Source organism: Myotis daubentonii, chromosome 9, assembly GCF_963259705.1.
Source record: "Myotis daubentonii chromosome 9, mMyoDau2.1, whole genome shotgun sequence".
Lineage (NCBI taxonomy): Eukaryota > Metazoa > Chordata > Mammalia > Chiroptera > Vespertilionidae > Myotis > Myotis daubentonii.
Window position 1 is genome coordinate 18,128,711 of NC_081848.1, and position 20,648 is coordinate 18,149,358.

At 38.0% G+C, this 20,648-nt stretch overlaps 1 protein-coding gene across 2 annotated transcripts in view; it reads left to right on the plus strand.

The window, feature by feature from the left end:
* TMEM123 (transmembrane protein 123) overlaps positions 1-18,888 on the plus strand; it is a 49,815-nt gene extending 30,927 nt beyond the window's left edge. For both annotated transcript variants that reach the window (XM_059708045.1, XM_059708044.1), the window contains 3 exons: positions 12,561-12,902; positions 14,276-14,429; positions 16,563-18,888. In XM_059708045.1, coding sequence (XP_059564028.1) covers positions 12,561-12,902; positions 14,276-14,429; positions 16,563-16,587 — 521 coding nt within the window. In that variant the 3' untranslated portion in view covers positions 16,588-18,888. The remainder of the gene's footprint in view (positions 1-12,560; positions 12,903-14,275; positions 14,430-16,562) is intronic.
* The last annotated feature ends 1,760 nt before the right edge of the window (positions 18,889-20,648 follow it).

A 20,648-nucleotide genomic window follows, 5' to 3' on the forward strand; every position in this document is an offset into this window, starting at 1 on the left:
CTTGAGTGGCTTCAGATGGTTTATTTTAGCTTCTGTCTCCTTTTTCTAACAGACTCAACTGTCATGTCTTTGTACTGGCAATATGCCTCCTTCTGATAGCTCACTCCTCCCTCAATTTACAGTTTTTAATCAGCAGTCAACTAGGAAACCACACAATAGAACTTGGCAGCAATGTGTCTAAAACTAAGGTAATTTTGTTCTTTTACAAAGGGTGAGAGATTTTTTTTTTTCTTTGTTGGTTTTTATCTTCGTTGGAAGTTAATGTATGCACTGAATCTTTCAAGCAATGCAAAAAATATAAAATAAAATAAAAAAGACTCTGTTCCCTCCCTCCCTTTCCTTCCCCTTCCCCAAACTCCCTGGGTATAATCACTGTTGGCTGGTATGAATATACAAAATAGGCATATTCCCAACGTACAAGTTGACAGTTTTGACTGGACTACGGAATATTGATCTTTTCGTGTTAGCACATTATCGGTTATGCTACATAACAGAGCCCCCGAACTTAGTGGTTTGTTTATGCTCTCACTGTTCCTGTGCACTAGGAGTTAAGTAGTGACTTAGCTGGATACTTAGCTGGGGTCGGATTTGAGGTTGCAGTCATGAAGGCTTGAGTGGGGCTGAAGGACTCTCTTCGGAGGTGAACTAACATAATTATAGGCTGGCTGTTGGCGGCTTCAGTTCTTCCCCTGAGGTAGGAGAGGGCTGCTTGCGTATCTTCCCTGTAGGGTGGAAGGCTTCCCCAAGAGTGAGCATTCCTGGAGATTCCCAAATGGTGGAGAGACAGACAGAAGCTGGCTTTTTTATGACCTGGCCTCAGAAGTCACGCACCATTACTTTTGCCGTATTCTGTTAAAAGCAAGATTCTAAGTTACAAGGGAAGTGGAATTAGACTTCAGCTTTTGAAGGGAGGAATATCAAAGAATTTGTGGGCATATTTTAAAACCCCCACAGTATGCATAGCTCTGTCTGATTCATTTCCATGTTTGTGTTATGTTTCATAATATGGGTGTACCATCATTCCCTTGACCGGGCCCCCATTAGCGGATATTGTTACTCTTCTAAACAGTGCTGCAGTGAATATACATACATACCTTTACCGACTTGAGCTAGCGTTTAGCTAGATTCTTAGAAGTGGAATTGCTGGGTCAGTAGTTGCTAGGGTTTTGAGGGCAGGCACAAGGGGATAGATCTTTTACAACTAAAGAGCCTGAGTGTATACAGCCTTTTGCCTTTCAGCTGTGTTCTGGGTAGATGATTCAGAAAGGTATTTGAGCTAGTCATTGCATGTAATCAATCGGCCTCATAGAAACAGAAAACATTTCAAAACGTAATTCTCAGTACTTGAGAAATTTAAATACTATGAGGAATGAATGAACCTAATTCTCAGTATTAAAGAAATTTAAAAACAATGAGGAATGAGTGAAATGCATAGAGGAGTCGATGCTAACATGAATGAAATTCATTAGTTGAGTACAAAAAGCAAGAACAGAAAAGTACCTATAACATGATGCTAGTTATATAAAGTTTAAATATGTGACAAACAGTACTGTACTGCTTAGAAATAGTGTGAAGTAAAAATAGGAAGAAATTTATAATAAATTCAGGGTAGTAGTTCTTCTGACAGAATTACAATTGGGGAAGAAACACCTTTTGGGGATTTCTTAATTGGCAAAGTTTTATTTCTTAATCACGTTGGTGAGAACACGGATGCTTGTATTATTCTTTGTACCTTTTCTAAGTCTTCAGTATTGCTTAATAAAAATTATATGAAACTCTTGGTATTTAAATTTTTAAAAAATCTTCCCTGGCCGGTGTGGTTAGAGCGTTGGCCCATGCACCAAAGGGTTGCAGGTTCGATTCCTGGTCAAGGGCACGTACCTGGGTTTCAAGTTCATCCCCTGCCCCTGGTTGGGGTGCATTTGGGAGGCAACCAGTCGATGTGTTTTCTCACATCTATGTTTCTCTCTCCCTCATCTCCCTCCTGTTCCTCCCTCCTCCTTCATTCCCTCCCTTCCTCCCTCATTTCTCCCTCCCTCCCTTCCACTCTCTCTGAAAAGCAATGGAAAAAGTATCTTCAACAACAACAAAAAATCTAATAAGCTCTTGTTTTAGCTTCAGCTTTTTATTACGTATGTACATTTGTTTATTGAAGGTGATTTTAGTGCAATAAAGAGAATCAGTGATAAAGTTAGTGCCTAAAGCAAATGCAGCAGGCTCTGGAGTGAGGGTGGGTCCTCATCAGGAAAAAATGACCAAAGCAGTGAAAAGATGATCCGTTCCGGAGAAGGCTGATGGCCTGTGGTAAGGTCTGCTTCCCACCTCATCTGACAGTGAGCGACGTAGGGCATGTACCTTCCCTCCCGAGTCACAGTTGTGAGGAGCAAACCCATCCTTGACTGTGGCACCATGTCTAGCATTTAATGAAGTATATATTTTTAGTAACTGCAGAATTTATATTTTTCTTCTGTGGTGCAAGAAAAGATGTACAGTGCTAAATACTACATTTTCTAGTGCCTTTACACGATGAATTAAGGTTATTTACTAGTGGATGCTACCCTGTCCAGTTGTCATTTCTAGGGATTTCTTTTTGCTGCCATTGGAGCAGACTCCGATTTTGCTGGCTGAATATCTCTTTGTTGTGGTGCTTGGAGCTTGTTAATGACCAAATTCTTATGTGGCAGCTGCACATTACGCACGGTTATTCTCCATGGTTGGGCCATGGATCTTCCGCAGCTGACTGACAGCACCACCTGCACAGCCTTTTGAGGCTGCAATTACGATGTTATTTCAAAATATTTCAGACCTGTTCTCTCACACGTTTTAGCGCTGCTGGGGAAAAGGAAATCTTTCAGGAGATGAAAAGTTGTTACTGTTTTTATGTGTGTTTTACAATGCGGGCGGACCGATCGTGTTTTCTGGACGTAGGTCTGTGGAACATGGAACATCAAGAGTATTTGTTACATGCCCAGCTGAGCTTACTTAGAGTAATTCTGAGAATGTTTATGTTGTTACTTTTTCTACCTAAAATCCATGACCAGCTTATTCTTAGTGAAAGTCAACAGTGGGGCAAGGACACAATCATTCACCCGTCCCAGCCAGAGCTTTTCAGCGTGGTGGCCAAACCGCCTACGTTCAAATCTGGCTCGGAATGAATACCGTTTAAATACTGATTAAACAAATAGCATGTGGACAGACAGCTTTAGGGCACACAGGACCGGACTTGAGACTTTGTGAGCTTCTTCCTGGTTGGACCTAATGCCACACAGTAAAATACACTGTGTTTTCAGTTAAATTAGTTATACAAGCTAATAAAAATGAGGAATATACAGCATTAACGAATGATGCTTTCTCTTTGGCTGAACCAAACCAGAAGCCTCGGTGGCAAGGGAGCCTGTCAGTGCAGCTCATAATGGCTGTCTCTCCGGTCAGAGAGCAGGCGGGACAAGGGAGGGAGAGAACTGGAGGGACAAACAGGAAGTGCCCGTCACAGTTTGTAAGGCTCGGTGATGGTTTCCTTCACCCTGCAGAAACTTTTTAGTTTGAGTAGTCCCATTTGCTTTTTTCTTTTGTTGTCCTTGGCCAAAGACACCTATTAAAAAAGAAATTGCTAAGATGGATTGATCAAAGAGTTTATTCCGATGTTTTCTTCTAGTTTTATGGTTTCAGGTCTTATATTTAAGACTTTAATCCATTTTTTGGTTTGTTTTTGTACTAGAGGCCTGGTGCATGAAATTTGTGCACGGGTAGGGTCCCTAGGCCTGGCTGGCGATCAGGGCTGATCTGTGAGGTGATGGGGGGCGGGAGGGGGGGGTGGCGCTGGCACCTGCCTTGGCCAGCCTGACACCAGCCCCACCCCCGGCCGCCACTTGTCACCTCCCTCTGTGGGGCGACTAGCAGGGTGATCAGGGGAGGGGGGAGCCCCCACTGGCACCTGCCCTGGCTGACCTGGGGCCTGCGGGCTGGGGGCAGCTCCTGCATTGAGCATCTGCCCCCTGGTGGTCAGTGCACATCATAGCAGCTGGTTGTTCTCCAGTCGTTCCACCGGTCAATTTGCATTTTAGGTTTTTATTATATAGGATGTGGTGTAAGAAAGTGATCCAGTTTTACTTTTTTGCATGTATCTGTACAGTTTTGCCAGCACCACTTATTGAAAAGACTGTCTTTACCCAATTGTATATCCTCTGCCTACTCTGTCTCAGATTAACTGACCACATTTATTCTATTTCATTGATCTACATATGTTTCTATATATCTGTTTTTATGCCAGTGCTGTACTGTTTTGATTATTGTAGCTTTGTAGTATAGTGAGTGTAGTATCTCCCACTGTGTTCTTTCTCAAGGTTTCTTTGGCTATTTAGGGTCTTCTGTGATCCCATAAAAATTTTAGTATTAGTTCAAGTTCTGAGAAGAATGCCATTGGTATTTTGATAAGGATTGCATTGAACCTGTATATTGCTTTAGGTAGTGAGAACATTTTAGCAATATTAGTCTTTCTAATCCATGAGCATGGTATAGCCTTTCATTTATTTGTACACTCTTGAGTTTCTTTCTTCAGTGTTTTATGGTTTTCAGAGTACTGGTCTTTCACCTCTTTGGTTAAATTTATAGGTATTTTTTTGCTTTTTTATGCAATTGTAAATGGGATTGTTTTCTTAATTTCTACTCATTTCATTAGTGGTGTATGGAAAGGCAACAAATTTCTGTATATTTATTTTATATCCTTCAACTTTACTGAATTCAATTTTTTTTTCTAATAGGGTTTTTTTTGTTGGTTTGTTTGTTAATTAATCCTCACCTGAGGATAATTTTCCATTGATTTTTAGGAAGAGAGAGGGAAAGACAGAGAGAAACATCGATGTGAGAGAGACACATCAATTGGTTGCCTCCTGCACGAACCCTGACCAGGGCCCAGGTCGGGGAGGAGCCTACAACCAAGGTATGTGCCCTTGAATGGAATCGAACCCAGGACCCTTTGGTCCACAAGCTGACGCTCTATCCACTGAGCCAAACTGGCTAGGGCAGTTCTGATAGTTGTTTTTTTTTTTTTTCATGAAATCTTTTGGATTTTGTATAGCTATAGATACAGATATAGATAGATATAGATATATAGATATATAGATATAGATACAGATATAGATACAGATATAGATATAGATATAGATATAGATATAGATATAGATATAGATATAGATATAGATATATAGTATCAGGTGCTGTGCAAATGGTGAGAGTTTTACCTCCTTCTTTTTCTTCCCTTGTCTGGTTGCTGTGGCTAGGATTTATAATACAGTGGGGCCTTCCTTGACTTATGAGTTTAATTCGTTCCGAGACCGAGCTCGTTAAGGAGCTGGTTAACTCAAATTACTCTGTCAACTCAATGCAAAAAATCGGCAGAGAGACAGTTGGTATCTCAAAAAACTTGTTAGTCGGGACACTCGTAAGTCAAGACCCCCCTGTACTATGTTGAATAGAAATGGCGATAGTGGGCATCTTTTTGTATTGTTGATCTTAGAGGAAAAGCTTTCAGCTTTTTACCGTTAGGTATATTAGCTTTGGGTTTGTTATATGTATCCTTTATTATGTTGAGATATCTTCCTTCTATACCCATTTTGTTGAGAGTTTTTATCATAAATTCATGTTGAATTTATTCCAAAAGGTTGTTTTGGGGTTTTGTTTTTTTTTTACATCTATTCACATGCTTTCAATCCTTCATTTTCTTAATGTAATATATAACATTGATTGATAAGTGAATGTTGAACCATTCTTACGTCCTGGAATAAGTCCCACTTGATCATGGTGAATGATTCTTTTCATGTGCTGCTGAATTTGGTTTGCCAGTATCCTGTTGAAGTTTATGTGCATCAATGATATTTGCTGTAACTTTTCTTTTTTGGTGTGGTATCCTGTCTGCTGTTGATATCTGAGTAATGCTACCTCATAAAATAAGTTTGGAAGCATTTCTTTTCTTTTTTTTTTTTTATTGATTTTTACAGAGAGGAAGGGAGAGGGATAAAGAGTTAGAAACATCGATCAGCTGCCTCCTGCACACTCCCCAATGGGGATGTGCCCGCAACCAAGGTACATGCCCTTGACCAGAATCAAACCTGGGACCCTTCAGTCCGCAGGCCGACGCTCTATCCACTGAGCCAAACCAGTCAGGGCTGCAAGCATTTCTTGCCCTTCAACTTTTGAAAGAGTTTGAGGAGCATTGACATTACTTCTTTGAATGTTTGGTATGTTCTATTTCCATTTTCTTTTCATTTGCTTCAAGGTATTTTTTTATTTCTTTGTTGACCAATTGGCTGTTCAGGAGCATGCTGTTTAATCTCCACATATTGTTGGATTTTCCAGTTTTCTTCTTACAATTAATATGTAGCTTCATAACATGTACGAAAATATGCTAGATATGATTTCAATCTTCTTAAACTTAAGACTTGTTTTGTGACCTAATATATCATCTAGCTTAAAGAATATTCCATGACTACTTGAGAAGAATGTGTATTTTGTTACTTTTGTATGAAATGTTTTATATTTTAAGTCCATCATCTAACATGGTTTAAGGCCAATATTTCCTTATTGATTTTTTGGTTTGAATGAGCTATCCATTGATGCAAGTGGGATATTAATTACCATTACTGAGATTGTATTGCTGTCTATTTCTCTATTTAGGTCTGTTAATATTTGCTTTATATATTTAGGTGCTCCTATGTTGGGTGTATAAATATACACAATTGTTATATCTTTTTGTTGGATTGATCCCTTTATCATTATGTAATATCCATCTTTGTCTCTTATTACAGTCTTTGTTTTACAGTCTGTTTTGTCTGATATAAGTTTAGCTACTCTTTTCTTTTGGTTTCTATTTAATGTGGAATATCTTTTTCCATCCCCTTATTTTCAGTCTGTGTGTGTTCTTACATCTGAAATAGGGAGAGTATGGATGGGCCTCTTTTTTCCCCCCCCAATTTATTCAGTCACTCTGATGAAAAAATTTAGTCATTTACATTTAATATAATTATTGATAGCTATGGACTTTTTGCCATTATGTTGTTTTATGGCTATTTTGTAATTCCTCTCTTTTTTCTTCTCATGTTGCTCTGATCTGATAACTTTCATTAATGGTATGCTTAGATTCCTTTATCTTTTATCTACTTTTGTTTTTTGGTTACTATGAGATTTACATATAACAACCTATATTTAAACAGTCTATTCCAGTGGTTCTCAACCTTCCTAATGCCGCGACCCTTTAATACAATTCCTCATGTTGTGGTGACCCCTAATTTCATGGTTACAAATTGAACATAATTAAAGCATAGTGATTAATCACAAAAACAATATGTAATTATATATGTGTTTTCCGATGGTCTTAGGCGACTCCTGTGAAAGGGTCGTTTGACCCCCAAAGGGGTTGTGACCCACAGGTTGAGAACTGCTGGTCTATTTCAAGTTGATAAGTTAAGTTTGAATGTATCCTAAAGCTCTGCATTTTTTACTCTCCACTGCTCTCATATCTTGTTCTTGAGGTTACATCTTTTTTCTTTTGTAATCCTCAACTAATTATTGTGTTTACATTTTTACTAGTTTTGTTTTTTTAACCTTCATATTAGATTTATAAGTGATTAAACCATCACCTTTACAATATAAGGTTATCCTGAATTTTGACTTTACCAGTGAGATTTATTCTTTCATGTGTTTTTCTGTTACTAGTTAGCACCCTTTCATTTCAGCTTAAGGAAATCTTTTAACGCCCTAGCCGGTTTGGCTCAGTGGATAGAGCATCGGCCTGCGGACCGAAGGGTCCCAGGTTCGATTGCAGTCAAGGACACATGCCTGGATTTCGGTCTCAGTCCAATGCACAAGAGGCAGCCAATCAATGATTCCCTCTCATCATTGATGTTTCTCTCTCTCTCTTTCTCTCCCTTCCTCTCTGAAATCAATAAAAATATATATATATTTTTAAAAAGAAATCTTTTAACATTTCTTGTAAGGCCAGTCTAGCGGTGTAGAACTCCTTTAGCTTTTGCTTTTCTGGAAAACTCTCTCTTCGTTAATTCGGAACAATTTTGCCAGGTAGAGTATTCTGGTTGGAAGTTTTTCTTTCAGCACTTTAAATGTATCATGCCGTTTCTTTCTGGCCAGCACCGTTTCTGCTGAAAAATCTGATAGTATTACTGCCAGGGAGAGGGGGCAGGGGGGGGAAGTTTGTATAAAACAAGTTGTTTTTCTCTTGGTGCTTTTAAGTTTCTCTCCTGGTGTTTAACCTTTGACACATTAATTACAATGTGTCTTTGAGTGGGTCTCTGGGTTCATCTTTTTTGGACTCTAAGCTTTCTGTGTCTAGATGCCTGTTCCTCCCTGGGCAGGGAAGTTTTTAGCCATTATTTTTTCCAATCATTTTTCTGCCCCTTTCTTCTCTTTCTGAGATCCCTGTAATGCAAATGTTTGGTCCAGCTAGTTTTTGAGGGTTTTTTTTTTTCCTCAGAGGAAATTCACCATATTGTGGCTATAGATTTGGTGTATCAATGGAAGGAGGTGAGTGTAGTATCTCCCTACACCACCATCTTGAACCAGAACCACTCATCACCTTTTTCCTGATTAGTAATTTTGTCATATAACTTCTATAGTTTTGCTTTCAGTACTTTTCAGCTGTTCTGGATCTTATGTTTGAGATATATCACTTATAAACAGTTCGTGTTTTCTTCTTAATCCAGTCTGATACTCTTTATATTTTAAGTGACCTGTTGAGTACATTTAATGTAACTTTAATGTGACTTCTAGACATGCCCTTGAACATTAATAGGATTTCACCAGACTGAGAATGTGTGGGAAACATTTCAGGAGGAATAATTAATATGAAAAAGCAACAAAGAAACATAGAAATGAACTTCATGCCAGGATAAAGGTCAGTAGTTAGACCTCTGGGGGCAGACAGAAGTGGCAGAACATTAAGCAGCAGAGGAGACTTGGGCCGCTCTGTCATGGTGAAGAGTTTAGACAGCTCTTCGGTCTTCCCTGTCTATAGTCTCTTACACAGTGTGGGACACATGCTAAAAATGATCGAATTCTTCTAAAACTGCACCTGGTACTTTTGTAGAGCAAAATGAAAATACAAGGTGCAGTTCTTGCAATTATTAACCAGCTAATGCCACTGAAAAGACTGAACAAGATATTCATTTTAATGGTATTAATAATATAATTAAGAGTACAGAAAAATGAAAAATAAATCGGTCTTCAATAAAAAGGGAGATTTCTGAGGTGAAAATGGAACTGGTCTCTGACACAATATATTGTAATGGTATTGTTTCCTCTTTTTTCTTACTAGCCTAACCCATGAACTCCTTCGTGTAAGGATTACATCTTTTCTGTGTCTTCAGAGCCTGCCAGCATAGTTCTTGCAATTACTAAACAAGTGTTGGGAAGGGTGATCATGGCTGGTTCCTGAGTAGTGAGAAGCCAGGCTAACTGGAGTGTGTTCTTAAACATAGCGAATAATGAATTCTGTGGCGTGGAGAGTGAGGATGGTCAGGATGAGAGGCTTGGAAGGTTTTGAGCAGGAACAGAGAGAAAATAATATCAGTCATGCCCAATGTCCTGTGACTGTAGTTCATGTTCTCTTTGTAATTAGCCAGGGTTACTAAGGGTGGGTATGGAATAGAATGAATGGAACCTATGGCAAAAACATAACAAAGCCTGGACACTGTCTGCGTAGCCCCAGCCAACTCAGGCCTTGTCTCGTGGCAGCCTGACCGCCTTGAAAAGCCTTGCTGCTTTTGACCCTCTCTGCTCAGCCACTTTATTCCATATTCCGTCTGGGAATCTCAGGCTGAATTTCCTTTAACAAATCTGGACGGTGTCCCACGGTTTTTAGTTCTCACTGTCCTTAAGGCAGATAATTACTTTGAAAATACCCCTTTCAGTTCTTTCCAGAGTAAACAAACCTGTTTATATTAATAAGATTTAGGTTAAGCGGATAATAGTGTAACTAAAATGTGGAAATAAAATGCATTGCCAATATGCTATAACTTATTTAAAGCACCCCAGTTGTTTTTCTGTGTTCATATATATAGTTATTTTCCTTTGGGGGAATATTTTTTAATTTACAAATTTAGGAACTTGTGAAATATATTTGATTTTCAGAAAATGGACAGTTCTCTATGATGATACATTTTTTTTAAAGCCTCGTTTTCTTTATTTGAATCTTTTTTTTAACCTGGATTTTTTCAATTCTATGGATTTTGGGTCCTCAGGTAATTTGAATTCAGAAGAATTTTTGGGATGAGTCTATTGGCATTGTGTGATGGCCTCTTTGCTTTCTAAATAACGAACATTTCAGGGATTGCACTGATAGTTTCTCTATAGGAAAGAGGTTCTCAGTGTTTAAAAATATTCCCAGAGCCATCCACTGAGCTAGTTATTATTTTAATTTCCTCAAGCTGCATGCTGCTGTGCTTAGAATCACAGACCTCAAAATAACTCTGGCACCAGAAATTTATGGTCCATGCCTTAAATAGCTCAGTATTTTTGACAACTGTAATAGGAAATATAAAGCTACTATGTCATTTTTAAATAACTGAAAAAATTTTTTAAATTGGATATGTATTTTCAACGTTGAACTAAGTGTGTGTGTGATGCCCTGCTGAAAACAAATTGTCATCCTTAAGTTTAAACATTTAGGTTCAAGGGGAAAATGACCCTTAGATATTTTTGGACACGCGGTTATAGGAATAAGAAAAGTTATTTCAACACAGCAGAGTTATACAAAGACAGCTGGCATAAATCCAGACTTTGGAAAGGATGAGTACTTTTACTTGGTACTAGGAAAAACAACAGGCTGCTACAGAGTGCCCTGGGCCTTGCCGTAAGAAGAAGGAGGTGGCCGGCTGGTGTTAATAAAGTCCTGGGGCATCACTTTTTTCTTTTTGGATATTTACATCCATGAATTGAAAATATCCCCAATAGCATCCTCTTCAATCTGATGTTATTCAGAGAAGGTGTTATCCCAGTGATGACAACCATAGAAATAGGAGATCTGACCGTGCCTACTCTCCAGCTTTCTATGGGGAACTGTACAGTGTCGCTCTGTAAGAGAGAGAGATTTAATAAAACAAAGAGCATTCATTGTTCGTGTCCTCTAGCAGGCACTGTACTCAAGTGCTCAACGCAAATGATCTCAGTTAATTCTCCCAAGTATGTGTGACATTCCTTTTTTAAGTAGATGGGGAAGGAGAGAAATCTCAGGTGGAGCCTGTCTGGTCACCCAGCTGAGCTGATCCAGAGCTTGAGCTTGTTGTGCACACCGTGCCTGGAAAACATCACCAGCATGTGATACAGAGCAGAGCTCAATAAATGGAAGCTCCCGTTCTACCGTAGAAAATTGTGAACAGAGAATAGTTCTCTTACCACAAAACAGAAGTGGAGAGCTGACTGGACTGTTTGGAGTACTTTCACAGCAGCGACGAAACATCACTCAGATCCGGGCGGACATTCTTTATCTTGTTCCTCCTTTCCTCCTGAATCCTGCACGATGGGGAAGGAGGGTGCACAGATACTTTATCACAGCCCTTTCGTTTTCCTCTGATGGTTAGTTGAAACCGGGGGTTAGGATCGAGAAACTGTCTAACTGAAACCTATAGGTGACTTCAAGTTTTATCTCACCACGTTTTGGGAACGATTTGGCAAGTTTTGGCTGGCTGACTTCAACTCACAGTGATTCGTTTCAAAGGTCTGTAACGGGAGCCAGCTCAGCACAGCCACTAGGGAACGCAGCTGCCGAGAGACACATTTGTAAGAAATGAAACACTGAACCTGAGCGTGTAGGTTTCCGCAGCAAAGGCCACAGGCCAGGTGGCTTCAACCACAGAAATGCATTGTCTCGCAGGCTGGAGCTGGACTGTCAGCAGGGTGGCCCTCCCCTGAGGGGGCCGTGAGAGAATCCCTTCTGTGCCCCTTGCCTAGGTCTGGTGGTTTGCTGGGCATCTTTGCTGGTCCTTGGCTTAAGGAAGCACCCCCTGATCTCTGCCTTCATCATCACATGGTGTTCTTCCTGTGTGAAGATTTCCCCATTTTATAAGGGCACCAGTTTCTTAACCGCCACTTCCCCATTTATAAAGACCATTCTAATGGCATCTTTTTAACTTGATTGCCTGGTAAAGACCCTCTCTCCAAAAAGGTCCTATCCTAAGGTTAGGACTTCAGCATATGAATTTGAGGGGGACACAGTTCAACCCATAACACGAAGCATCAGCAACTATGTGTTGCATGTGCCCCTTTCCTGGCAGCTCCACCCTCCACCTACACTAGCTAAGGTATTATCCAGAGTGTGTCCACTTTACTGAATGAGTTGTATTTAGTAGCATGTCTCTCGTTTCCAGAATAATACCAAACTAACAAAACTCTACACTGATTCAAAGTTGGAATTGCTCCTTTCTGCCAGCCCGGCCTACCTCAGGATTGGAAGCCTGCAGGGGGGAAGTTGACATCGAACGCTTCCTTCCTTGCTCTGCCTTTCTGCCCCTCCCTTCTGCTCTTTTAATGCTGCTGTTTTTGTATCCTTCCAGGGAATACCACATTCGTGCCTTCCGTCAATAGAAATGAATCTTCCCACAGCACTGTGAAACCATCTACAAATCCAGTTTCCCCAGTGACAAGCACCACCTCGAAATCCTCAGCAAAGCCATCAACTCCAGTTTCTCCCAAAAGCGTGACAGCCACCACCTTGAAACCCACAGCGACTTCTCAGATGACAACACAAGGGGTCTCAGCAAATATGACTTCCACCACCTTAAAGTCTACACCCAAAATAACAACAAGGGTTTCACAACACACATCCCAGATGGCGACATCCACGATGGCCACAACCCACAACAGTTCAGCGACATCTGTCTCTTCATCGGTAACAAGTATGTATTAAAAATGACCTATTTCTCCTGCAAAAATAAATACAGAAATTTAGGCAATGATTTGCTATTAAATAAATTAGCTGTAGAGATCAGGAATAGAGTTGACACAGTGCTCTTGTCCCTTAAAAAAAAAAAAATGGGTTTCTGCCCTGACCGGTTTGGCTCAGTGGATAGAGCTTCGGCCTGCGGACTCAAGGGCCCCAGGTTCGATTCTGGTCAAGGGCATGTACCTTGGTTGCAGGCACATCCCTAGTGTGGGGTGTGCAGGAGGCAGCTGATTGATGTTTCTCTCTTATTGATGTTTCTAACTCTCTATCCCTCACCCTTCCTCTCTGTAAAAAATCAATAAAATATATATTTTAAAAAATGGGTTTCTAACATAATCCTACCAAATAAGACCTATCTGTGAATAAGTAATTTATACTAACGGATTTTATATTATGTGAAAACTTATCAGACCTTTAACTCTCTGCCTCATTGTAGAAAGGAATTAGGCAGGCTCAGTCTACATGATTTCAAAATCATGGTGAACTTTGTTTTCAATTAATTTGTGCCAAAAAGTTATTTAAGATGGTCTTAGATATAATCATGTATGTCGTATCAGAGTCTCAGCACTTTAATTTTTGCTTTTTTGAAAATATAATGCCTGTGAAACCATGCATTCGAAAACCTTAAGAAGGTCCTCTTTTTAAGTTATCCAGTGTTGAAGTTCTATTTAAAAGCTAGTGATTACACTTATTGGAACAAATAGCAGGCTTTCTAGTTTCTTTTATGTGTTTTTTACATATTTTGTTTTCTTTATTACTACAATTTATGTATTGAAATCAACTTTAATATATTGGGCTCTTGTCATGATTAAAAACAAAATAGTTTAGATTCCCAATGTATTTAAAAGAAATTTCACTTAGATACATTTATTCAGATTGGATCCAGTTTCAGATTATAGCTGTGTTCTCCAGACAGCTTGTTAAGGCATGAACTCTTTAGAGCAGCGGTCGCCAACCAGTGGTCACTGGTGGTCCGTGAGGTCCAAAAGGTTGGCGACCGCTGCTTTAGAGGATTCATAAAATAAAATAAAAACTCCCCAAGTCTTGCTGCCTCTGAGTTTTTGGTAGACCATCCAAGTCCAGTGCTATCAAACACCTTAAGATCCTGGGGTTGCAGGCACTGGAGGTTTTTCATTAAGAGATGTGTTAGATAAACTGAAGAAAGCTAGAGCCCAGCAACTCGCTAGACACACTGGAAAGCAACATTCTTTGCTTAGATTCCCCCTTGTCCCCAATTCAGTGTTCACTTATATAGACATTCAGAAAGTTTTAGTTCATTATGTTTTTAAAAATCGCTAAAGCCTATTTTGTTTTGTTTTCTTCTAGTCACAGCAACTATAAATTCTAAAGAAAATAAAGGATCAAAATTTGATGTTGGCAGCTTTGTCGGTGGTATTGCATTAACACTGGGAATGTTATCTATTCTTTACGTTGGATGCAGAATGTATTATTCAAGAAGAGGCATTCAGTATAGAACCATGTGAGTTTTGATTGCCTAGGACTTTTTAAATTATTATTTCTGTATTTAAATATCATGACAGAATGTCAGTAATAGGGGAATGTTCATCTCTGATATTAGAAATTCATAGATTTATGAATTATATTCCCATTAATCCTCTATACCCAAAGGAAATTATTTGTGTACAGCTTCTAATTATAATTTTTTACCCCAAAAATTGATATATATACCTATAAAAATACATTTTATTAATGTCATACATTTGTTATCAGAGACCCAAGTTAAGCCAACGCTTTCTACTTCCTTATAGCTCTACTTGTAAGAAGTACTAGATCAGATTTCAGACGGCTATTGGCCTAGCATTCTTGTGTTTGTCAGTAACACTAAAATAACAGACTTGGTAAAAACATGGTTTTTGCTTTCGATGACAAAGGCAAAGCACCTGAAGAAATTCTTCTGACAGCCACATCTCCCCTGCTAAATTCCTATATCAAATGAGTTGTTAGCATAATGTATTTTATCATTTTATCTGCAGTAAAACTATTTTTCAGGTGAGTTTTATCAAGTCCTGATCACGAAATCATGTTCACCCTTTGTATAACTGTACAGGTCTTAGGATTTGGGGAGGTATTATCTCCCAGCTTTCAGTATGCCAACAAAGTCCTTCTGGGTTTTTCTTTTGAGTTTTATATGTAAAGTACCAATTCATTCTTCTGATGTTAGTGTATATATATATAAATACCATAGAATAGATGATCATTTCCCAAAATTTGTTCTTCTTAAGTTGTAAGCGTATGCATCCCACGCAGACTTTCTACGTAAGAGACAGTTGGGAAAGACTGATTGAGCCTTGAAATTTGCAATAATTTTTAAAAGCACTTAAGTGTTTCTAGAAATATTTATCATCTGTTTTCTTGATAAATTTAAGCAGTTAAAGAGAAAGCACATTTGATGATAGCAAATCAAAAGCCACCTATTTTTATAGTATCAATATTTATTCATGTAGTTGAGGTTAATAAAATAGTAAAGCAGTTAAATTAAAATGTACTTTTAAGTTGATTTAACTACAAAATACACAATTTTAGCTTTATGGGCTAATTTTCCTCACACATACATGACCACGATTCTGCGTGCCCTGTGGAGTAAGTCAGAGTCCAGAATCCCCACTCCACAAAGGGCACTGTGCTGGCAGAAGCAGAGCTTGACTCTAAAAGGGTCTTATCTTCATGTAGGAACCAGTAGATAATACCATATTTAATTGAGTTCAGGTACACCTTCCCCCCACCCCCACCCCCATATTTTAACACCTCTGAAATTAGGATATATCTTACAGTCTATGGGATGAGAAAGCATTGTGTTTTAGTTTAATTGGCTATATTTTTCTTAGTGCTATGTAGAAAAAAAAAATAGTGCATTTTAAAGCCAGTAATTAAGTAAGAACTTAATGTTTGTCCCATTAAAGAAATTGAGACCTTTTCTGTACAGTACTAATGAGCATTTCTAGTTTTCATTTATTGGGTAATAATTGATTAAGACATGGATTACAATGTTTGCTCCTATCTTTCTTAGAGTTGCGTGGAGAGACTGTGGTGTGAAATAGGGAGACATGGGGTTTGGGACAGGCAGCCTTAGTTTGAGTCTGGTTGACTGCGGACTAGCGGGGTGCCTTCCCGTGCTGTATAAACGAGGCAGCCCAGTGCACAGCGGTCAAGACCAGAGTTCACGTGCTTGCTTAGCTTCGGATCCTCTGCAGAATGGGATCGTGAATAAAGTAAATAAAAGTATCCTCTGCATGGAGTTACTATGAGGATGAACTGAGTTATGGATGTAATGTCTGTAGTATAACGTCTGGAACATAGTCAATGCTCAGGAAATATGGTGGTTTCCTTTTTTAAAGAAGGTAATAATAGCTAACTGGTGAAAAGTCACACAGCCCTAAGAGGCCGAGCAGAGATGTAAGTTTAGGCTTGTTTGACAACCTGAACCCCGGCTTGAATCCTTAACCACTAGAGCATACCAGGTACCTTTGCTTAAAGGAATCACAATTCATTTTGATTCTGAAACTTGAAATTATTTGTTACTTTACTTAAAAATACGAATCTATAAGTAGTTTTGATACAAAACAAAGTAACTTTAACTTTTGATGTATTACAGTGATGAACATGATGCCATCATTTAAGAAAATCTAAGGACCAACAGAAAGAAGATTGATGAACCCTATCGATTAGTTTAAGCCAATATTCTGTTTTTTAAAATAGTATGAACAACAGGTCATGCACATAATGTACAATGTATTACATAAATATTCCTCATGATTACTAAAGGTAAAAAAGGTTTGGTTTGGGTTTTTAATGAACATTTGGAGCGTACAGTTAACCCAATGGTTATATTCACTTTTAGAAAATATATAAGACAAGTCCTGTCGCATTTTTCTTGTGGCATTGGTCACACAGGGCCAGTAACTGGAAGACATATCAAATAGGAGCTTGTCACACACTCAGGATGTTGACTGTCTTTAGAACTCAGTGCTCTTCAGAGCTGGATATAGTTCACTAATGCCACATAGCAGAAAAGTTACGAGTAAACCAGGTCGTAAGCATGATTTTAGTTTGTGTCTCTTTAGAAAGCATCAGTATTTTGTGTTTTAAAGCATAATACTTGGTTTAGAAACAAAATGCACACACCCGAAAAAAAAATCAAATAAAAACAGAAACCTTACTGGGGCTTAACCCTGTTAGCCGGTGTATTTTTTAAAAACTCCTTTCAAGCTTTCAATAGCAGTTGATATAATTATCTTTTTTCCCTCTGTGATTTCAGCAAACTGCAGCGTTTAACGTGATAGTGTTTTAAAGACTTTGTTAGTATTAAATAAGTTAGATTATTTGCTACTGTGAGAATAGCCTCACCACTGGAAATTGCTTTTTTTATACCCAGCTATTAATTACATGTTTAGTGAATATTTAAAGATATGTAGAGCTTTCAATATATAGAAATGTTTAATGCAGCATAAACACACGTAACTTTAAAATAAAAGTCCCTTACATGATTTCCAAATAACATTTAGCACTCTGTCTAGTCAGGACTGTAGATTAATCTGTTCCTCAAGCCAAGGATTGTAGAGCCCCCCTCAAGCTACTAAACCTATAAGATGAAAATATTATATTTTTCTGCACTGTGAAAAGTTTGGGGAAACTGCATTTTTATATTAAAACACCAATGTATTTTGGAATAATTTTAAAACAGGAATTCCTTATTGGGGTATTTTTCCCACCACTCCTCTTTTGCTGAAGAGGAGGCACTTTTAGATGTATTGTTAGTGGAGAGAAAAAGCATAGTACTGTGGGGACACTAATATTAGCCAACATTTGAGTGTTTTCACTTTTCCAGTTTATATTTCCAGCACTCAAAACTCAGGGTCAAGACAAAAGAGGTATTTAGTCATAAGATAGCATTTCTTAGATTAGTCAAAGTAAATCATACCAATTTCTAACAGTCTAAAAATGAGCTAAGATATCCTAATAAACATGAACCTGCATTTAATAGAAATTAAATGTAACTTTTGTGGCCAGCTTTTGCTTTATGGAGAATGCCATATACAAATTTTTATATAAAAGGGTCATTTCTGCTCACTGCAGTATGGCCAATTGATGTGATGAATGTGGATGATAAATATCCAAAGTATGGATATGACAGGATGTATGCAACACATGCAATATGGAAGAAATATTATGAAAAGCGTGTGTTTACATTAGTTTGAGAAAAATGTGGGCTGATAGGTAAGTTGTATGTGACTAACTCATCTTTAATAGTAATAAGGGCCTTTTAAATTTAAGTTGTTTTGTCCCCTTTGTTCTTGATATTTCAGTACTGAAATCAGCCAGAACTTTGTAGACAGGCCTAGAATTTTCTTGAATACTTCTTTCTTTAGCACTTTGAAGATATAAAACCACTTTTTAAGTACTAAATGTTATATGCCTTTAGTTCCCTGTGCTTTGGGTTTGAAATAATTTAGTTGAATTTTCTCTGTATATAAGTTGTATAATTTGTTACTTTTAAATACCAGTACTTCAGTACAGTCAGGTTTTTTTTGGTTATGTGCAAAAATTGGGAGAAACGGGGATACAAGCCAATAGTTTGCTTTGGAGCACATTTCCTAATTATTTTCCTAATTATGTTTCCTTAAAGCAAATGTTCAATTTTGTTTGCATTCTTTGAGAATGTATTTAACTTGAAGATAAAAGCAATCCAGATGTATATATTAGGCAGAATCCAATCAACGATTTAAAATTTTCATTAATCCATAAAATAAATAAATTCAAATACAGATAAATGAGAGTTGGCAGTATATTACAATGATAATTTTGTATTTTTCAGAAGAAACATTTAAAGTGAATTCCTCTTTTTATTATAATAACCAGCTTTGGGTATTTCATTGTTACTAAGATCTATTTTTAGAATAAAATTTTGTTCAAGAGTTTTATATGTGTGGTTTTGCTTCATTTTTATCATACTCAAGAGAAATTAACAATAAGAAAAGCCCCAAGTAAAAAATCAGATTGTTGGGGCTAAACTGACACTGTAAATGAAGTTATCTGGACCAGCAGTCGCCAACCAGTGGTCTGTGAGGTCCGAAATGTTGGCAACCGCTGGTTTAAGGAAACCTTTGGATTCTGGACCATCAACAGCATCGCCTGGAAACTTGTTAGGAGGGCCAATTCTTGAGCCCCAAACTGAAAGTCAACTGAACCTCTGGGGTGGAGCCCAGCAGTCAGTGTTTTAACAATCCTACCAGGTGATTTTGATGAACACCAAAGTTTGAGAAGCACTGCTCAAAAAATTTTCATTTGAAGCCACTTCTGTATTCTGGGTAAATTTTAAAAGGATAATGTTCCTAGCAGAAATAAAAAACTACCATATCCTATATAAATCAACTGCAAATGCATTAATGTATAGTATTCAAGTCGGGTTTTTTTCCCTTTAAAACTGGACATACTTTAACTATCTGAGAATAGCAAATGTTATAAGGTAATCAAGGGGAAAGGATACAGTCCTCAGGAAATCCTTTAGCTAATAAAAAAGTACCCTGTTAAAATATTTGTACACAATTCCTCCTCCCTCCCCACCCTTGTTTGGTTCACTCTGGGCAGAGTTTACACCCCCACCAACTTTAGACATAGAATATGTCTTGCTTTTGACCCAATGGTATGGGAGAAGATGTAATAAAGAGTACATCTGTACAGGGGGGTGGGGAAACACCTTTTAAGTTTCAGCTAACTTTTTGAAAATTAAAGTATGTTACGCATACAAAAAAATGCTCAGAATGAATGACATCACCAAGAAAGAAACAACATAGGTTGTTCTTGACTTTGTTCCCCCTCTCACCTCCCCTATTCAACACAGTATTGAAAGTCCTAGCTAGAGCAATCAGGCAAGAAGAAGAAATAAAAGTCATCAGACTTGGAAAGGAAGAAGTAAAATTGTTTCTATTTGCAGATGACATGGTTTTACATATAGTATATCCTGAAGATTCCACCAAAAAAACTATTAGGCGGAATCAAATTCACTAAAGTTGCAGGATGCAAAATTAATGTACAAAAAGCAGTAGCATTTCTATGTACTAACAATTATCTGAAAAAAGATAATGGTCCCATTTATAATACCATCAAAAACAAAATGCATAGGAATAACAGGAGGTGAATGACCTCTACGCTGAAAACCACAAGCAACCCCAAATAGCCAAAGCAATCCTGAGAAAGGAACAAAGTGGGAGGTATCACACTTCTTGATTTGAAGCTATTATATAAAGCTATATATGCTTGCCAAAGGTGGTGGGTGAATGGTGAAAAAAATCAATTTAACCCTAAATAAAATAGACGCTACAGTAATCAGAATTGTGTGGTACTAGCATAAGAACAGATACACAGACCAATGGGAAAGAATCAAGAGCCCAGAAATAATGCATATAGCATCAACTAATAGACAAGTGAGTCAATACTCAATGGAGTAAAAACAATCGTCAGTAAATAGTACTGAGAAATTGGGTATTCACATATAAAATAATGAAACTAGGCCCCTATCCTACATTAACACCTCTCACAAAAATTAAATGGATTAAAGACTTAAAAGTAAGAACAGAAACCATAAAACTCCTAGAGGAAAAAAGCTCCTCGACAATGGATCTTGGCAATGAATTTTTGGATGACACCACAAGCAACAAAACAAAAAGTAGGACTACATTAA